This window comes from Bolinopsis microptera, chromosome 6 (genome assembly GCF_026151205.1).
Source record: "Bolinopsis microptera isolate Bmic1 chromosome 6, MBARI_Bmic_1.0, whole genome shotgun sequence".
Classification (NCBI taxonomy): Eukaryota; Metazoa; Ctenophora; class Tentaculata; order Lobata; family Bolinopsidae; genus Bolinopsis; species Bolinopsis microptera.
In genome coordinates, this window is record NC_087077.1 from 5,301,909 (window position 1) to 5,318,533 (window position 16,625).

The window sequence follows — 16,625 nt, forward strand, 5'->3', positions numbered from 1 at the left end:
TTAGAATCAGCCAATCAGCGTTGAGCTGTTTCGCGACAATCCCAAGCGCTAGTAGGATGTGCGGACCTTCCTTCTAGTTGAACTGAGTGCAAGTAATCTGGCTGCCAAATTGGTGAAATATATCGCACCATAAACCCAAATCCGGAGGATAATATCCCACAAACTAAGTAATTGTTGTTCTGGGAGTCAAATTAACGAGAAATATACCGCAGATCCGCTAAATTAGCTAAATTCGTTAATTTAACTAATATTTGGAGTTTGAAAGTGTAAAATGTGGAGGGTACATGTGGTGTTAATTGGCTCTCAAGGAAGGGGCTGTATGTCAATTAGGCTCATCTTATACATTGTGTCATTACCAAACTAGGTTCAGGAAATTGTTTAAATCTCATCAATTAACAAGAATTTCGCCGCGGTTAAACCACGCACGATCAATTTTCCCTACCATGTACTTGTACCATTAATTCTTTAGAGTGAAAAGTGTGACTGGAAAAAAGTGCACCATATTTACATACTATATTTTTTATAAATGAGTGGGATTCGTGCATGGTAAAAATTGACGATTTATTTGACCAATGCAGCGCCGCGCATCAACAATAAATGAATCCATAAAATTGCGGAAAATAACTTTGCGAAGGATGAATTTCACTGTAATTAATTAACACATGGCTAGCGTCGCGCGCAGCTTAACAGACGCTTCCTATACACTTAATTATAGGGGAGTGGTCTATATTTCGAAGGAGCAGACTTTTGTCATCATCGCAGGTCCATCGGGCCACCTCATATATCCAAACCCGATTACTTATTCCCTACGATCTTTTTGCCTTCGGCAAGAGTAGGGAAAAAAATTTTGCCTGGTTTTAATGATTTAATGGCCATTAATTGGAACATGAGGCAGGTAAATTACCTCCTGATTCAGAGATAAAAACTCTTAAACACAAAATAACAGAAAATGATAAGACAGCCTGTCATAGCAAAAGTCCGGACTATCTGAACTCAGAAGTGAGAGTAAAGTTGCGCTGAATAAATTAGTCTCTAACAACAGTGTTACAGAGGATCATCACCAGAATCATTACATATCCAGACAGCGCACTGTCACAACCCTCCCGGACCTTATTTAAAATCTCCACTCTGCGATCAAGGACAAAATTAGGGAAACTAAGTTTCAATAAACTCGAGATGTAACCAGCAATTGGACGGAAATCTGAATGTGCAACAGCTGTATCAAGCGCGAACGCACAGGATCTTTATTTAACGGAAAAACCGATTATACAGATCGGTTGCGAATAGCCCAAGACCTTTTCGAGACATGCGAATAGTTGTTAATGTTAATATCCGTAATAATAACGATTATTAAACGTTCTTTTCTTTAATCTAAGCGCTGTATTCGTACGAGGTTGGCAGAGTTTGTTGTGTATTAAGTAGCTCTTTAAATATAATTAGGCATTATCTCTACCTCAGCACTAAAGAGAGACATGGCAGGATATCTTAGGAGGGCGTTATAATGTGCTAGTACTTAGCACTATTATCAGGTAGAAGCAAGTGTACTAGACATGTAGCGGGGGTCCTAAAACTGTACAATTCTTAATATAACTCGTACTTTAAGCTTGGCAACTACAAGGGTAGTCGAGGCATCATTATAGATATGAAGGACTGTTCCATCAGAGTTCTATACGGATACCGAACATGTGATATGAAACTGAATATATAGTTCTGGTGAGTGGTGGAATATTCAATGTTCAATAATCTGGCAGCTGGTGTCGAAACTTGAATCGAAAGTGGGAATTGTATGACCATCTGTTTTTTTACAGCTGTGACTCCGCCTTGAAATATAATATCTAACATCTGATGTATTAATAATGGAATCATACAATATTTGAATGGACTTTCTTTCTAGATGAATTGAAATTGTTCGGCGAGGCTATCAAAAATATCCCTCAATAAAAACAGGGAAATAAAAGTAGCATCCTAACAATAACCCTATTGATAATGCGTATTACTATTATCCCCTCTATAATGTACCATAGTAGGGTACATACTATCAGTGGTATCTCGTAAGCCTTAGTTGACTAGGACTATAAATTATATATAAATATATATATAATATATAATATATATATGATATAACTTGACCGTTATGATTGATACAGGACGAATATTATTGGCGGGGGGAGATATATTATTAATACCGTCTGGTCACTAATATAATATTAGTGACCAGACACCAGACATGGTTGATACTTAGTGCTTTAGCTAATATGTAAGTAACGATATAATACCAGGTGCTACTAATAATAATATCTGATATACTAATTATGTGTATTAATTATGTGCGAGTAATACCGTCTAGCCGCCCCTATATTGATATCTCAGTGAGATGGGTACTATTACTAGCAAACTAGCTAGAAGACATAAGGGTATCAAATACTATAAGGATACTTATTGCTATTGGAGCAGGAAGACCCTTTAATTTTCTGTGATAAAATGAGTAGAAGTTGAGAATGATATCGGTGCCAGAGCAAGGACAGCTTTATCTTCAATAAACACTTGCCAATGTGGATCCGATAAGAAGATGAGATAAAGAAACATGTTTCCTGTTTCCTGCTTTGAAAATACTTGTGAGCAGATAGGAGAGATGCTACATAGCGGGTTGGATGATAATGATAGCAAGGGGAGTAACAATAAGGAGAACCAATTAATATTACAAATGGTTAACGAATATTACTACCAGTGCATTTGACTGCCATATTGATAGTAACGAATTAGCATACTAAACACTATTTGCATAAGTAGTAGCTATATATGGGCCACCCAACGTCACAACTTAACCGTGTGCTGTATTTATTCATAATACCACCTCCTCCTTTCAATAATACTTGCCCACCTCCTCCTTTCAATAATACTTGCCCACCTCCTCCTTTCAATAATGCAGTTCACCTCCTCCTTTCAATAATGCAGTTCTCTAAATTGTCGAGCTTCAAATCATCAGCCGCGTGCTATAAGACAGAGTGACAGAGTGACAGCGTCAAATGTTTTGTCGTACAAAAAGCAAGCAATCATAATTAACAATTATGGACATTATGATTGTAATAAGCAATAGGATAAATACTTAATAAAAGGACTATACTAGTGAGTACAAGGAATACATTGTGCGTGACATTCAATAAAATCATAAAGTTATAATATAAAGGCATAACGTAGCTACCTTACATAACAGTTTATTAAATCAGGCAGATAAGAGTAAGGGCTCGATTACTAAAGCGTGCAGAACCTCAAAATTGTATTTTTTTTGTAACGTAACACGATAAAAACGATAATTTAATGAAAACAATTTGGGTTAATTTGAGCTGGAAGGACAATTCAGGTTTTGGAATGAACCCTGAACTCCTGGATAGGTTCTGTAGAACTTAGACTTTATGTTAAATGTACTGAAGTTGAAGATAAACCATTTTAATACATATTACATTCATTGTGAGTATGAACATGATGTTGATAATTAAAACTTGATTTCGCTCATCACTACTAGACTCTGCTCCGAAGTTAGCAGCAATGTCCTGAGCAAAAAAGCAAAACAACACTTTTGGGGAGTAAACAGTTACGCAAACTATACACACTGGAGCAGCTGTACACTCACAATATGAACTGTAAAACACTCGCCCTACCAAACACCAATCACAACAAGGAACACCTTGGAGTAGCCAATCAGAGCACAGGAAAACACCCACGTGGCACGGAAAACACAGTTCCTGTTGTCGAGGCAACCATGACCAACCCTGGGTGGCTACATCACCCGATTTGATGGGCTGCAGAGTCGGGATACAAACTAGATATAACTCCGCAACCAATTCTCCACCAGATTGGCCTAATTATAATTTATACCAAAACCGATGCTCACAAGACAAAATCTCTCAATCAGGTGCCAGTTTCCGCCACGTTTTACCGCATAACACACAGCCTCACCACCTCATCACGCCTCCCCAATATCAGCCCACCAGCCAGCTGTGGACATGAACCAGCTCTCAGTTCCAGAATATTCTAACCGCTTTGTCCGGCAAGCAGCGGAGAGCTGGCCACTCAGGTGAGGGAGGCGGGGTCACTGCCCGCAACTCGTACTGAACATAGCAGGGGTAGGCGGTGCTTAGCGCCAATTGGCGTGGAGGGGGGAATGTTAAGTGAATAGCATAATGAGGATTAAATAAGTTTCTATTTCAATATAATGAGTCAATGCAGGCAAATGCGGACGGAGGAATGTGGCGGGAATATCTGAAAAGCGGGAATGTCAGAACCTAAAAGAGTTGGTGATGTGGGGGATAACAGAGGTGGCTGGAGGGAACTTATGTTTGCAACTAAGTGACAAATGTGCTGAGCAAATAATCTCAGTCCCCTGAGAAAGTGAGGTATTGTGTTAGGTAGACATGGAACCCGTACGAGGCAGAGTTTTGGAACATTGCCAGATAGTGGGGACCACGAGATCAGCTCACACTTTCGTTAACTGAACGAATTTCTTTGTGACCGCAATTACAGAACTTTTAAAAGATTGGACTGTCAACCTGATTAAAAGAATAAGAAGCAGGATTGCCAATTCAATAAACTCGAGGCACATCCTCACGAGTTTTCAGTGCTACTTTGGAAGAAGAGGTACAATCGTTCTATTTAGGTCTGCTTTATATACCCTGACAGATCCAACAGCTGACTATTCCAACAATAGTATTATAATTAATTAAAGATCGGAAAACAATGTCACAATGCTATTATGGCGGATGAAAACGACTAGAATGAGGAATAATAACTGGTCGAATCAAGCATTTACTTAGCTGTTAATCTGAAATCCTAATAGTGTATTGTTTTCATTTCTCCTTTATGGTTGGTCGATTTATTTAAAATTATCAAAAATACGGAAAAATGTGTTTCAAAAGAAGAACTTAATAAATATCAGCGTTAAGTGTTAAAGGATGAGAACCATAAATGATCAAGATTCTCCAATTCAATACATATAATGTGAATGAATATTCTGTTCATTCGTAATGACAGCTTCCATCAACAAAAACTTGGTAAGATATATATTATATAAGTATATTTTATGTGTATATTAGTATATTTTATTTTTAGTAAAACACGACATAAATGTTTTGCAGATGTTTAAGCAAATACGTAAGAACAACGTGTGTACACATAAAATTGTAAACAATAAAGTGAATATGAGCAACAGCACATTTTAAATAAACATTAACGGTCATCAAAGACAAGCTGCACAGGCACTGCACAACTACACTTCATGAACACTACCAACTACACTTTATGAACTGACACCAAAACAAATATTGAGCGTAACTTGTATCCAGTACATATACCATTGAAGCTGGTCAGGCGGTGCAGATTTTCAATAACTTGTGACTGTTCCAACAACCTACCAATAACAATGTTCCTGCGTGAATCCCCCCTCCAAGGAGTCTCCAAGACGGGGCTAATTTATGAATTTAAAGGACAACAATTAGCGTACTCAGAATCAGAAAATAAAATAATTAAGTAAAGATTAAAAGGAGTATGGAATGATTATGAAGATGAGATTAAAAGAATGAACATGGATTGATTACGAGAAAAAATAATGAATATGTGGGGTTTCTAAAACGTTTAACAAGCTAGTCAAGAAGTCGCCAAAAACTAGATTTATCAAGATGAAAATTACATTACCGGCATTAACTGGAGCAAATATTTAATTGTAACGGGCAAAATAAAGTACGGGGGAACGGAAAATGAAATTACAGAGGTTAAAAACGAAGTAGGGGAAAAGAAACGGGCTGCACATTACAAAACATGTGAAAAATGAAAACAACTACACGCTGTTAAAAGAGTGGCCGGAACTCGACAATGTTTGCCGAATGGAAGAATCACACGGATTCTGACTGTTTTTACTTTCAGAGAGTCAACTAGCGGAAGGTTCGGAGTGTCCGGAGTCCCGTGCACAGAGGTTGCAGAATGTGACCACATGGAAGCGGTGGTGGTGGCCTGCATATCTCCAGATTTGAGTTTAGGAATTTTGACTACATATTTTACGAGGGCAAGAGTGACTGTGTGTTTGTCATGCGCATTATACGACGAGTAGAGACGAGTAAACAAATTATCCTCAGTTGTAAGAATCTGTCACGACTCATGGTCCGATGTCTTTGAAATAAATATGAGCATAAATGAATAAATCCACATAAAAAGACGTTGAGATCAATAACTGTATCGTAATCGTACGCAACCCCCCATGTAAAGTGTATGGCATGCATACGAATCTCCAATCCTCCGGAGGAAATCCAAAATAGCAACTCACACAAATTAAAACGGATTTCCGAAATAGCAGACAAATAAGAGATTAAAATATTTCCCATCACGGATTTCCAGCTCACGATAAGACCCACGTGACCCGACAATCTACGAGCACGTATAGAGCTGAGGGAGAGAAAGAAACTCTAACAGACCATGCATGCAATCTACAGTATTAAAGTATCGCCATTATAAAAGCTTTGCGTATTCCCTTATATGGAATAATCGCGGCTCCCTGTGCTCGTTCTCAAGTGTAGAGCACAAGCAGTGAAGTTCAAACAGAAATGAAACGAAATGAAGAGAAGGTAGCTAGTGCACGGGGCTTGGTTCATCATCTGAAGACCCAAAAAAAGTTGTTTGGTTATTAGAGCGGAGATCAAAGAAACGGAATTAGGAGAATTTACAGAGAAAAGTAATCACTGAATCGTAAATTGTTAATCAGGCTCCATAAATAGAATTATAGTCCATCACATGCTCTCTCCGCACAATTCACACAATAAAATAGGTCAATCTTAGGATCCCGATGAGGACTGTTCAAATTATTTGATTCGATCTCACAACATCGTGCAATCTAACGGCTCTCTGATCAGCTGTCTGCTGTCAGACGAGTGCTGGACACTGTGCACAGTGCACTTGTAGAAATGTTCAATCCTGTTCATAAATCATAGTTGGCGGGATACCAAATACCAATTATCCATTCTAGCGACTTAGCAGGAAATTTACAAAAACGTTTAAATTTCAAAGACTGTAAAACTGAAATAGTTACAATATTCAGTAATCACAAATTAGACCCGTGAAAAATCAGACATCTCGCAATGGCACAAATTAGAAGAGATTAGGGATTGGGAATGCTAACTCTGGAAGGACCACGCACTGATAACGGTCGAAACACAACTGAAGACATATTATATTCTCATAACATTCATAGATTAGACTGTAACCGCGTGACAATGTGCGCCGCGCGCACCTCTTGTGGAAGAGGCGCAACGAGTATGTACATATTATCTCCACGCGTGCGCATCTAAAATCTGATGTCCGCTTGCGCCTCTTCCACCAGTGCATCCAGCTTTTCAGAATGAAGACGACACACTTTTTCACCCTTTTGAGATGTGATTCCAAAGGCTCAAAGGGCAAAGAATGGCTACCATCAACAGTGGAAATTGAATCTACCATACTCCATAAACTATACGGACTCAGAACTGAAACAAACGCATCTCGAGTAACATTTATCTTTAATTTTATTACACGATCGAGCACACTACTCCAGTTCCTACATATTAATTTTATAGGGGGGGGGGGGGGGGGGGCAACGCCCCAAAAGGCCCCAAAAAGCCCCGATTTCTAGGGCCCTTTTTGGATTTTCGATATGTGTAGGGCCTTTTGGGGCCCTAGAATTAACTTCAATTTCATCAAGTATGCTATATGCTAAGTGCTTTAATAATATTATCTGACTACTTGCACAGTACTTTTATGTTTATTTGAGTGTATTTACATGGAGATTATGGTCCATAAACACTATCAAATAGTGGTCAGGGTCAAAATGCCCCAAAAGGCCCCGATTTCTAGGGCCCTTTTCGGATCTTCGATATGTGTGGGGCCTTTTGGGCCCCCCTTTATACCTCACTAGCCATTAAAGTGAATAAATGTGGCACAGTGTGTGACGTTATTAGTGATTGTGGATTATTACTGCATTATTTGGATTTACAGCTCCAGATATCGGCTCCAGATACCGTCTCAATTTAGTTTATTAAAAATGATACTTTCCGTACCTGATCGGAATTTGTGTATGATCGTTTTCATATCGTATTTATCGTTAAATAAGTTAAACAACAGTTTCATATAAGTACGAATAACATAAAAATTTCAGTAAAAATCCAAAAATCAACAACTGAAACTATATTGTATATATAAGTTACGGGTGGTATGAATACGAACAAAATCTTTAAGTTAACTGATATAAAAATACTGCGGGACGGTTCCCCGAATAACAATAAAAACTTTCTTTCCACAACAAAATTTGACCGCATTGGTCTTTAATCTATAAGTCTTTTACAACTGAAAAACTTCGGGTCACAGATTACAACTGTATAAAGTTCACAGTGCCAATAATATCAGTTTTCTTAACTTTCCAGCACAAAATCGAGTCCTAAAACCTAGAGCAGAGTCTAACGACAAACACCGTTTCATAAATTACTGCAGGACTGGAGGTGTCTCAAGATCTGAAATAGAGTACGCTTCGATTGGAGGGCACGTGCAAAACACGTGTTGATCACCGTACGCGTCGTCCACACGTGCACAGGCGGGCCAGATCTTCTTGCTGCTTGTCAGCCACGGCTTAGGGACAGTTTGGGTTAGAAACTGGGCGTTGTAGAATAACTAATAAGATGGATTGTTGGTGTGTTTAATGATAGCTAATCAGGTATTATCATGGACTAAATAAGAGAAGATAAGTTTTCAATATAAAACATCAAAGATATTTCCTTGTGTTTGAAGTTGCACCCACCAGAGGGAATGCAGCCTTCTTTCTAGAGTAGGGTCGGTCCCAGATATCCCCGGTAATTGCTTCCATGGTATGTGGGGAGTTCTTTACAACGTTCATGTCAATATCTGCTGTTCCATCTTGGATCTCCTGTATCTCTTGTCTGATACCTAAAATTAAAGATATTTAAAATAACATATTTTCCTACAGCAAGCATTTTCAATTTTACTTCAATAGGTATTAACTTCTGATTTTACAACTGGTTGATCTGTAATAAATTAACAGATATTCTTTATAATCTGCTTTACATTTTTTTAAACAGAGTTAGCGAGAAGCTATTTAAACTCTTAAACACAATTCTAAATATAACAATTCATGTTAGCTTCAGTAAAATTAATGCTTAAATGTAATATGCAGAATAATGCTGAGGAGTAAAAACTTGAAAGTCCGTTGGAGCAAAATAAAATAAAAAAGGGTTTCACTAACTAATCAAAGCATCACAGAAGCGGTCGATTTCGGCTTTGTCTTCACTCTCAGTAGGTTCTATCATAAGTGTGTTAACTACCGGCCAGCTAGTAGTGGGCCCGTGGAAACCTGTTAGGGGGGGTCAGCTTTTAGCTGTTGGGGGGGGGGGTTAGCTTTTAGCTGTTAGGGGGTGGGGGGCTAGCTTTTAGCTGTTAGGGGGCGGGGGGTTAGCTGTTAGGGGGTGGTGGGTTAGCTTTTAGCTGTTAGGGGGGTGGGTTAGCTTTTAGCTGTTAGGGGGCGGGAGGTTAGCTTTTAGCTATTAGGGGGTGGTGGGTTAGCTTTTAGCTGTTAGTGGGTGGGGGGCTAGCTTTTATTTATTAGATAAATCCTCTCAGTCGTATGTTTAAAGCTAGACAATTAATTGTAATTTTGTTGCTCTTATGAGTGGGCCTATCATATAATTTGATAGTTGGGGACGAAGTGAGAGTCTCCACTTAGTGTTTAAAACGTCGACAATAAATTTTATACTAATTACAACATTAAAAATCTATTACATTTATTCAGCTATGTAAGAAGTTATTGTAACGTCTCGTCCATGACAAAGGCGTGTACCGAAACGTCGACAACTATTTGTTTTAAACTCTCACTTCGTCCCCAACTATAAAATTATAGAAAATTTATTTTTTAAATCGTTGTTGTCAGTCGTTGTCTATCTAACCGACAGGCTTAGCTAGCGGCATATAATTATAACCGATAAAAGACAAATAAAAGGGGATGAAGAATGATCCTGGCTTCAGTATTATAGTAAACCTGCTACGAAAGCCATGATGTTATATTGTTTACTATTGATAATCGCAATCATTGTATCGTGATGTTGCCAGAAGATAAAATTGAGCAGTAAATTTTTAAAAGTCTGGACCATTCGAGTAATTGGCCATTATATAATAAATGTAATTGCCGTTTAAGACCTTGCTATACTTATTATATATTTCTATAGGTATAAATCAAATCATTTCAAAATTTAAAGGTTAATGCTAATGCGGTAAAATGGTAATTTCAAAAAAAAACATCAAAACGTCATTTCTTTCCGAAACCCCTTTTTAACCTCTTATACAAGGTCCTCAAGGAACAGACTCATTTGTGCTATATTTCTATTTTTCGTCAGAATGATGGTTTCATTTCTATTCTAGATCAAAAGTTTTTAACTTATTTGGTCTTTTATTTTTAGTAATGAAAAAAATACGAACCGTAGTCTTGAAGTCGTTTTGCAATGTCCATGACTCCTACAGTGGTTCCCGGGAAGTTTCGTGTATCCAGGATAAACTCGTGAGCACAGAATCCATTATCGTTTCTAAACATGATAGGATAGTGTTCTTCTAGCCGCTTTGCCATGTAGTTGGCATTCAAAATGGCCACCTGTGATTATAGGTATGTTTAAATAATTCAGATGGCAAGATCCCTGTTTTGGCCAACTTGGCCCTGGTGCTGGTAATCTAAATAAGTTTATTAAATAGCGAGGAGGAGGCGGGGGTTAGGATTACAACTATTTCTGAAGCTGAAGACGATTTATAATTGTATTTTGAAAGCTCCTACTTAATAAAAATGTCGTATCACTTATTTGTTTTAAACAACCCCCTACACAGTTACAACCTGTTCCGTTACCTGAGTAGCAGAGCGCAGTGCATCAGCTCCCATAAGTTTAATGTAAGCCCAGGAGATAGGCAGGATCAAGGCTGAGCCGTAAGGGGCAGCTGAGACCTGTCCGAAGGGTCTGGCACCAGGGTAGTCAGTCTCGATGGGAGGCTGGACATCGTGTCCAGGCAGGAAGGGAGCCAAGTGAGCTTTCCTGAAAGATTTGCGTTAGCGATTTTAAACATTGGGTATTTTGAGTACAATCACATAATCTGAAGGAAAAATATGAAATTGTTCTGATATGATACAAATCTGACGGGCATGGAAACACATGGAAAGTAAGAATATCAAGTAAAAAGTGTAAAGAGTAAAGACTGACACTCCGATAGGTCCAACACCCGGACCGCCTCCACCATGGGGAATACAGAAAGTCTTGTGGAGGTTCAGATGAGAAACATCTGCTCCAAACTTACCAGGTTTACAAACACCAACCTGAGCAGTTGTAAAATCAGTTCATAAAACTGGCATTTCTAACAAAAATGTTGGAAAAAGTTACTGTAACTTAAAATGATCATGATATACACTCATAGGGTGTCTAGACAAAACTAGATTGTGATTTATTTCATAATTTAAACTATTGGTATCATTGATTGTGACATCACCCTCAAAGCAATCACATTATTGAAAATTCAGTTATCGAAAGAACTTTGACAGTGGTCGGACAGACCGCATTTCTCTAATTAGGCAGCTGAATGATCGAAACTTGACAGATTTCTTACCATGGCATTCATATTAGCTCCATCAAGATAGACTTGGCCACCATAGTCGTGTATAGTCTCGCATAATTCCCTTATGAATAAAATTGTTATAAATTAGTGAATTGAGAGATATCGTACACATACAAAAAGTGTAACTAGTCACATGGTAGCATGGTTATTTTACTGAAAACTTCCCAAATTCTCCTGCACAAAAACAGCTTAATTACCGGACTGAAGGTTCGAAGACTCCGTAAGTTGAGGGGTACGTTATCATGATGCAACTCAGATTCTTTTTATACTTCTCACACTGAAAGATTTTTCATCAATAAGTATTGGATCTCATACGATGGGGGGATATTAAAACATGCACACATACCAAAGTTAGAATGATTTAACCAACCTGAAGCACCTCACAGTCACCAATAATTATGTCATGATGTGGCTGGCATCGTATGAAAATATAAACTGTGCGCGGCACAAAAATGTTTACCAGCGAGTTTTCTCGCGTTAACGATGCACAACTACCAACAATATATTTTTCCGCGCCTTACATTACTACGAACTACTAGCAAACGTTCAAACGTTGCCAAGAAATAGCACGTGCATGGCAGCCGTACTTTTAACGACTAGAATGCTCGTTATCGTATGTTTCCGGAAAGTGCCAAGTGGTGATTATTCTATATAGTAACCTTTTCTTTGACGTCAGCCATATCTATCTCTCCGTTGGGCATTGTCTTGACAACGACTACAGTCATTCCTGCCATCTGTGCGCTAGCTGGATTCGTGCCATGGGCACTTACTGGAACCTAAAAATTAGGAATAATTAACACAATAAGGACTGTAAATAGAGGGAATGAAAGAGTAACGAATAAAACATTCCAGAGAAATAACTCACTTTACGTAGTAAACAACTCGATTAACTTGAATATTAACAAGAATCCTCTCGTTGTCGCATACACAACTCACAATTTCCTCGACGGTAAGGAACAGAAAACATCATATCAAACTGTAACATTAGGATGACATAATTAACATAATTAACATAATTAACATAATTAACATAATTAACATAATTAACATAATTAACATAATTAACATAATTAACATAATTAACATAATTAACATAATTAACATAATTAACATAATTAACATAATTAACATAATTAACATAATTAACATAATTAACATAATTAACATAATTAACATAATTAACATAATTAACATAATTAACATAATTAACATAATTAACATAATTAACATAATTAACATAATTAACATAATTAACATAATTAACATAATTAACATAATTAACATAATTAACATAATTAACATAATTAACATAATTAACATAATTAACATAATTAACATAATTAACATAATTAACATAATTAACATAATTAACATAATTAACATAATTAACATAATTAACATAATTAACATAATTAACATAATTAACATACCAGACAGACGTCTCTGTGTCCTTGGCCGACGTCGTGCTGATACGCCCTGATAGCCATTAATCCAGCATATTCTCCCTGTGCTCCACTGTTAGGCTGGAATGAGACTGCATCGTATCCTGTTACTTCACACAGATCGTCGTGCAGCTCCTGGTAAATAATTACGTAAAATGAATGTCACATTAATTGGCATTATGTTACCGATTTAAGTAGGTTTTTGTGTCGTGGGTCATTGAATTTGAGAATATAACTCGAAGTTAGAGCTATTATATGATTGTTGAATGGTAAATGTATAATATTGAGAAGGAGGGAATTCTGGGCTGCATAGGAATAATATCGAAACATCGTGGAATTTACAACTTTACAGTCCACGTGCTTGACGATTCGTTACGCACATGTTAAATATTTGCTGCCTATAAAATAGCAGTTGCACGGTCAAGTGTTCTGTTCGAGGTAAGTGTTATAAATGTTCTACAACTTGAAGACGAATTATAGTTTTAACATATCAGGCTAGGCTAATTATTGTCAAGGGCGTAATCCAAGATGCTAATTGATGAGCGGGGACATTTAGCCTCCATTCACAGAGCCAATTTGCTAAGGAACTACGATCGATTGGCTTATTATAACCAAACTTATAATGACTAGGCTCTGTTAAGAAAGGATGGCTGGTCGGGGCTCAAAGGTCTAGTGGCCACTAGGTAAAAGCTGGCCATCGCTCACAAACTTTGCTTATCCACTGTATTCGATAGAGACACGACGCTTTCTAGTTGTATAACTATGCGAATTTAGGTGAATGATTTCATGTTTGATAAATATTTTCTTGTATATGGCTCTGTGGAATGTAGGAAACATTTAAGGCATGAAATTGCCATGAATAACTGCTAGCATTATGACTGCTAGCATTATGACTGCTAGCATTTGTCCAGCTGTTAGCATAATGTCTGCTAGCATTATGACTGCTAGCATTATGACTGCTAGCATAATGTCCTGGTGTTAGCTGTACCTTAATTAGTTCAAAGTATCCCTGAGTCTGATAAGCAGGAGCGAAGGGATGGAGGTTAGCAAACTCTGGTTTGGAGATAGGAGTCAGTTCGGAGGTAGCGTTCAGTTTCATAGTGCAACTCCCGAGAGGGATCATGGAATGTACCAGGGACACATCTTTCTTCTCCAAATACCGCATGTACCTGAAGGAGGAGGGGTCAGCCATCATGTTATTATGTCATCATTTTAATATTGAAGGATTGTTCATTGTTCAGTAACTCAGATTTGAGAACATCTTCAACAGTCGTGAAGATGTTATTCTTCTTAATTTCATTATAATATGAAGCTTTAAGATTGAACGTCAATAGTCATTAGTCAGTTACAATTTTGTCATGGGATTTATTGTCCGGAAGGGTGAAGGAAAAGACACGACACTACCAGGTAGTACAGTCAAATCCGTCTTTTTGTCGGACAAAATTCGCAACAAAGCGATTTTAACGGGATATGGTCGGGACAGGTCCCAGGAATCATTCCAGAAAAGTCCCAAAAAATCTGACTTGAGCAAAATCCACAATTACCACTTTTTTACCACCTTTTTACCACTTTGGTTTTCCGCAAATAAGTCACGTTCTGAATATCCTAGAAGATTCTAGTTTAAAGCAGTGTGTTTAGGAAACAAAGGAGAACAACTTTTTATTTAACAACTTTTTCAAAAATAAATTATTTAATTAATTAATTAAATAATTAATAAATTTTCAAATATTTAAAAAATATATTTTCATAAAAAATGTTCACAATTACATTACACGTACAATGAACTAATTTTCATAAAACTTTTGAAAATTTTCACTTTCAATATTTTTGACATAAATAAATTTTCGAAATTTGTAAAGAATAACCACTTTTTACCACATTGGATCTCCGCTAATAAAACGACTTCTGAATGTCGTAGAAGGTTGTAGATTGAACCGATGTGTCAATAACATAAGAGAGAACAACTTTTATTCGCCAACCTTTGGATTAGATAATTAATTAATCAGTTAATCAATTATTTAACAAATATTCGAAAATTATAAAAATTATTTTCGATCAAAATATTTTAAAATTGCATAACACGAATAATTAACAATTTTTCATTAAATTGATTGGGAAATCGAAGCAGCACTTTATATTACCATATATATAAGTTAGATACTTATGAGTCCTCAGCTGGCACATTGGTGCAATTGTCCTGACATTTGAGGCAGGTTGATCCACAATGTATTCCTGCTTTTCTGCTTGAACAAGCATTGCCACAACCTGACTTTAAACAGTTGCAACTGATGTTTTGAATGAACGTGGTCGTTAAATACCATTTATAAATCAAAATATCCTCCAAGTTTAGGGGGAGTGGGGGTGCCGTGAGTTAATACACATTACACATGAGTCTTGTAATCAACATAATCGTGTTTGCGAACATGCTGTTAACTGCACATTGCAATAGGCCATTACATTCGGAATATGATCTGAATTCTGAAAAGATATTGACGCGAAACAGACTGAAAATGACGAAGTCATCAAGCAATTCGTTTATCTCGTTAGCGAAATTGATTGGGTAATCAATGATTACCTAATCGCTAATCATGCGACAGGGTGCTACGATACCGTAATTGGGCTTTGTGCACGATCCCTATAGTGGGAATCTAGTGCACTAAGCTACGGAGAAACAATACCCTAGCGTATGCACTCCTACTAAAGGCCCTTTATTATTACTTACTTACTTGGGTTGGGTTCCGAGCTAGAGTGCTACCAGGCCAAGAATGTCTTGCATATCCACCGCCAAGTAGTAGCGCGTCAGAGGCACGTGCCACCGGCCCACTCCAGCATTGAGTTCTTGTTCTGTCCAGTGTACCCAGGTGTTGAATGGTGGAGTGTCAGGGAATTCATTGAGGAAAGCATCAAGAGCAGGTTTGAAAGCTACGGAGAAACAATACCCTAGCGTATGCACTCCTACTAAAGGCCCTTTATTATTACTTACTTACTTGGGTTGGGTTCCGAGCTAGAGTGCTACCAGGCCAAGAATGTCTTGCATATCCACCGCCAAGTAGTAGCGCTTCAGAGGCACGTGCCACCGGCCCACTCCAGCATTGAGTTCTTGTTCTGTCCAGTGTACCCAGGTGTTGAATGGTGGAGTGTCAGGGAATTCATTGAGGAAAGCATCAAGAGCAGGTTTGAAAGCGGTCAAGGTTAGGATGGACTTGATGCTAGGAGGGACCACGTTGTACAGTGCAGACTGCAGAGGCTCTAGAGGCAAAGGAGTTGACCTCAGGTTATTGACACTAGTGTACTTGGAGGACCCTAGTGGTCGTATACACGTAGTTCCGTATCGTGAGGTCTCGCGGAAGTTGATGTTCATACTGTTTGGAGTAAGATTGTTATAGATCTTCCAAACTAGGATGATAGTGTATCTCTCACGACGCCTTTGAAGGGAGTACATAGACAGGCGACGGAGGCGTTCCCAGTAGTTGAGATTTCCAAGACCCTGGATTTTAGCAGTGAAGGATCGTT

The 16,625-nt window shown here is 37.8% G+C and overlaps 3 protein-coding genes across 4 annotated transcripts in view; 1 reads left to right on the forward strand and 2 right to left on the reverse strand.

Moving 5' to 3' along the window:
- The window catches only part of LOC134816709 (probable basic-leucine zipper transcription factor F), an 82,511-nt gene extending 75,665 nt beyond the window's left edge, over window positions 1–6,846 (reverse strand). For both annotated transcript variants that reach the window (XM_063825674.1, XM_063825673.1), the window contains exon 1: window positions 6,841–6,846. The gene's annotated coding sequence lies outside the window, so the exon portion shown is untranslated. The remainder of the gene's footprint in view (window positions 1–6,840) is intronic.
- Window positions 1–16,625, forward strand: part of LOC134816708 (serine/threonine-protein kinase Tao-like) — a 585,630-nt gene that overhangs the window by 522,779 nt on the left and 46,226 nt on the right. The gene's annotated exons all lie outside the window — the stretch shown is intronic.
- The window catches only part of LOC134816699 (glycine dehydrogenase (decarboxylating), mitochondrial-like), a 28,837-nt gene continuing 20,351 nt past the window's right edge, over window positions 8,140–16,625 (reverse strand). The window contains exons 11-21 of the mRNA XM_063825658.1: window positions 14,101–14,281; window positions 13,101–13,247; window positions 12,330–12,446; window positions 11,868–11,947; window positions 11,662–11,731; window positions 11,262–11,374; window positions 10,913–11,096; window positions 10,498–10,666; window positions 9,272–9,379; window positions 8,810–8,955; window positions 8,140–8,640 (exon numbers count right to left, since the gene is read on the reverse strand). Of these exons, the coding sequence (XP_063681728.1) occupies window positions 8,497–8,640; window positions 8,810–8,955; window positions 9,272–9,379; window positions 10,498–10,666; window positions 10,913–11,096; window positions 11,262–11,374; window positions 11,662–11,731; window positions 11,868–11,947; window positions 12,330–12,446; window positions 13,101–13,247; window positions 14,101–14,281 (1,459 nt within the window). The 3' untranslated portion in view covers window positions 8,140–8,496. The remainder of the gene's footprint in view (window positions 8,641–8,809; window positions 8,956–9,271; window positions 9,380–10,497; window positions 10,667–10,912; window positions 11,097–11,261; window positions 11,375–11,661; window positions 11,732–11,867; window positions 11,948–12,329; window positions 12,447–13,100; window positions 13,248–14,100; window positions 14,282–16,625) is intronic.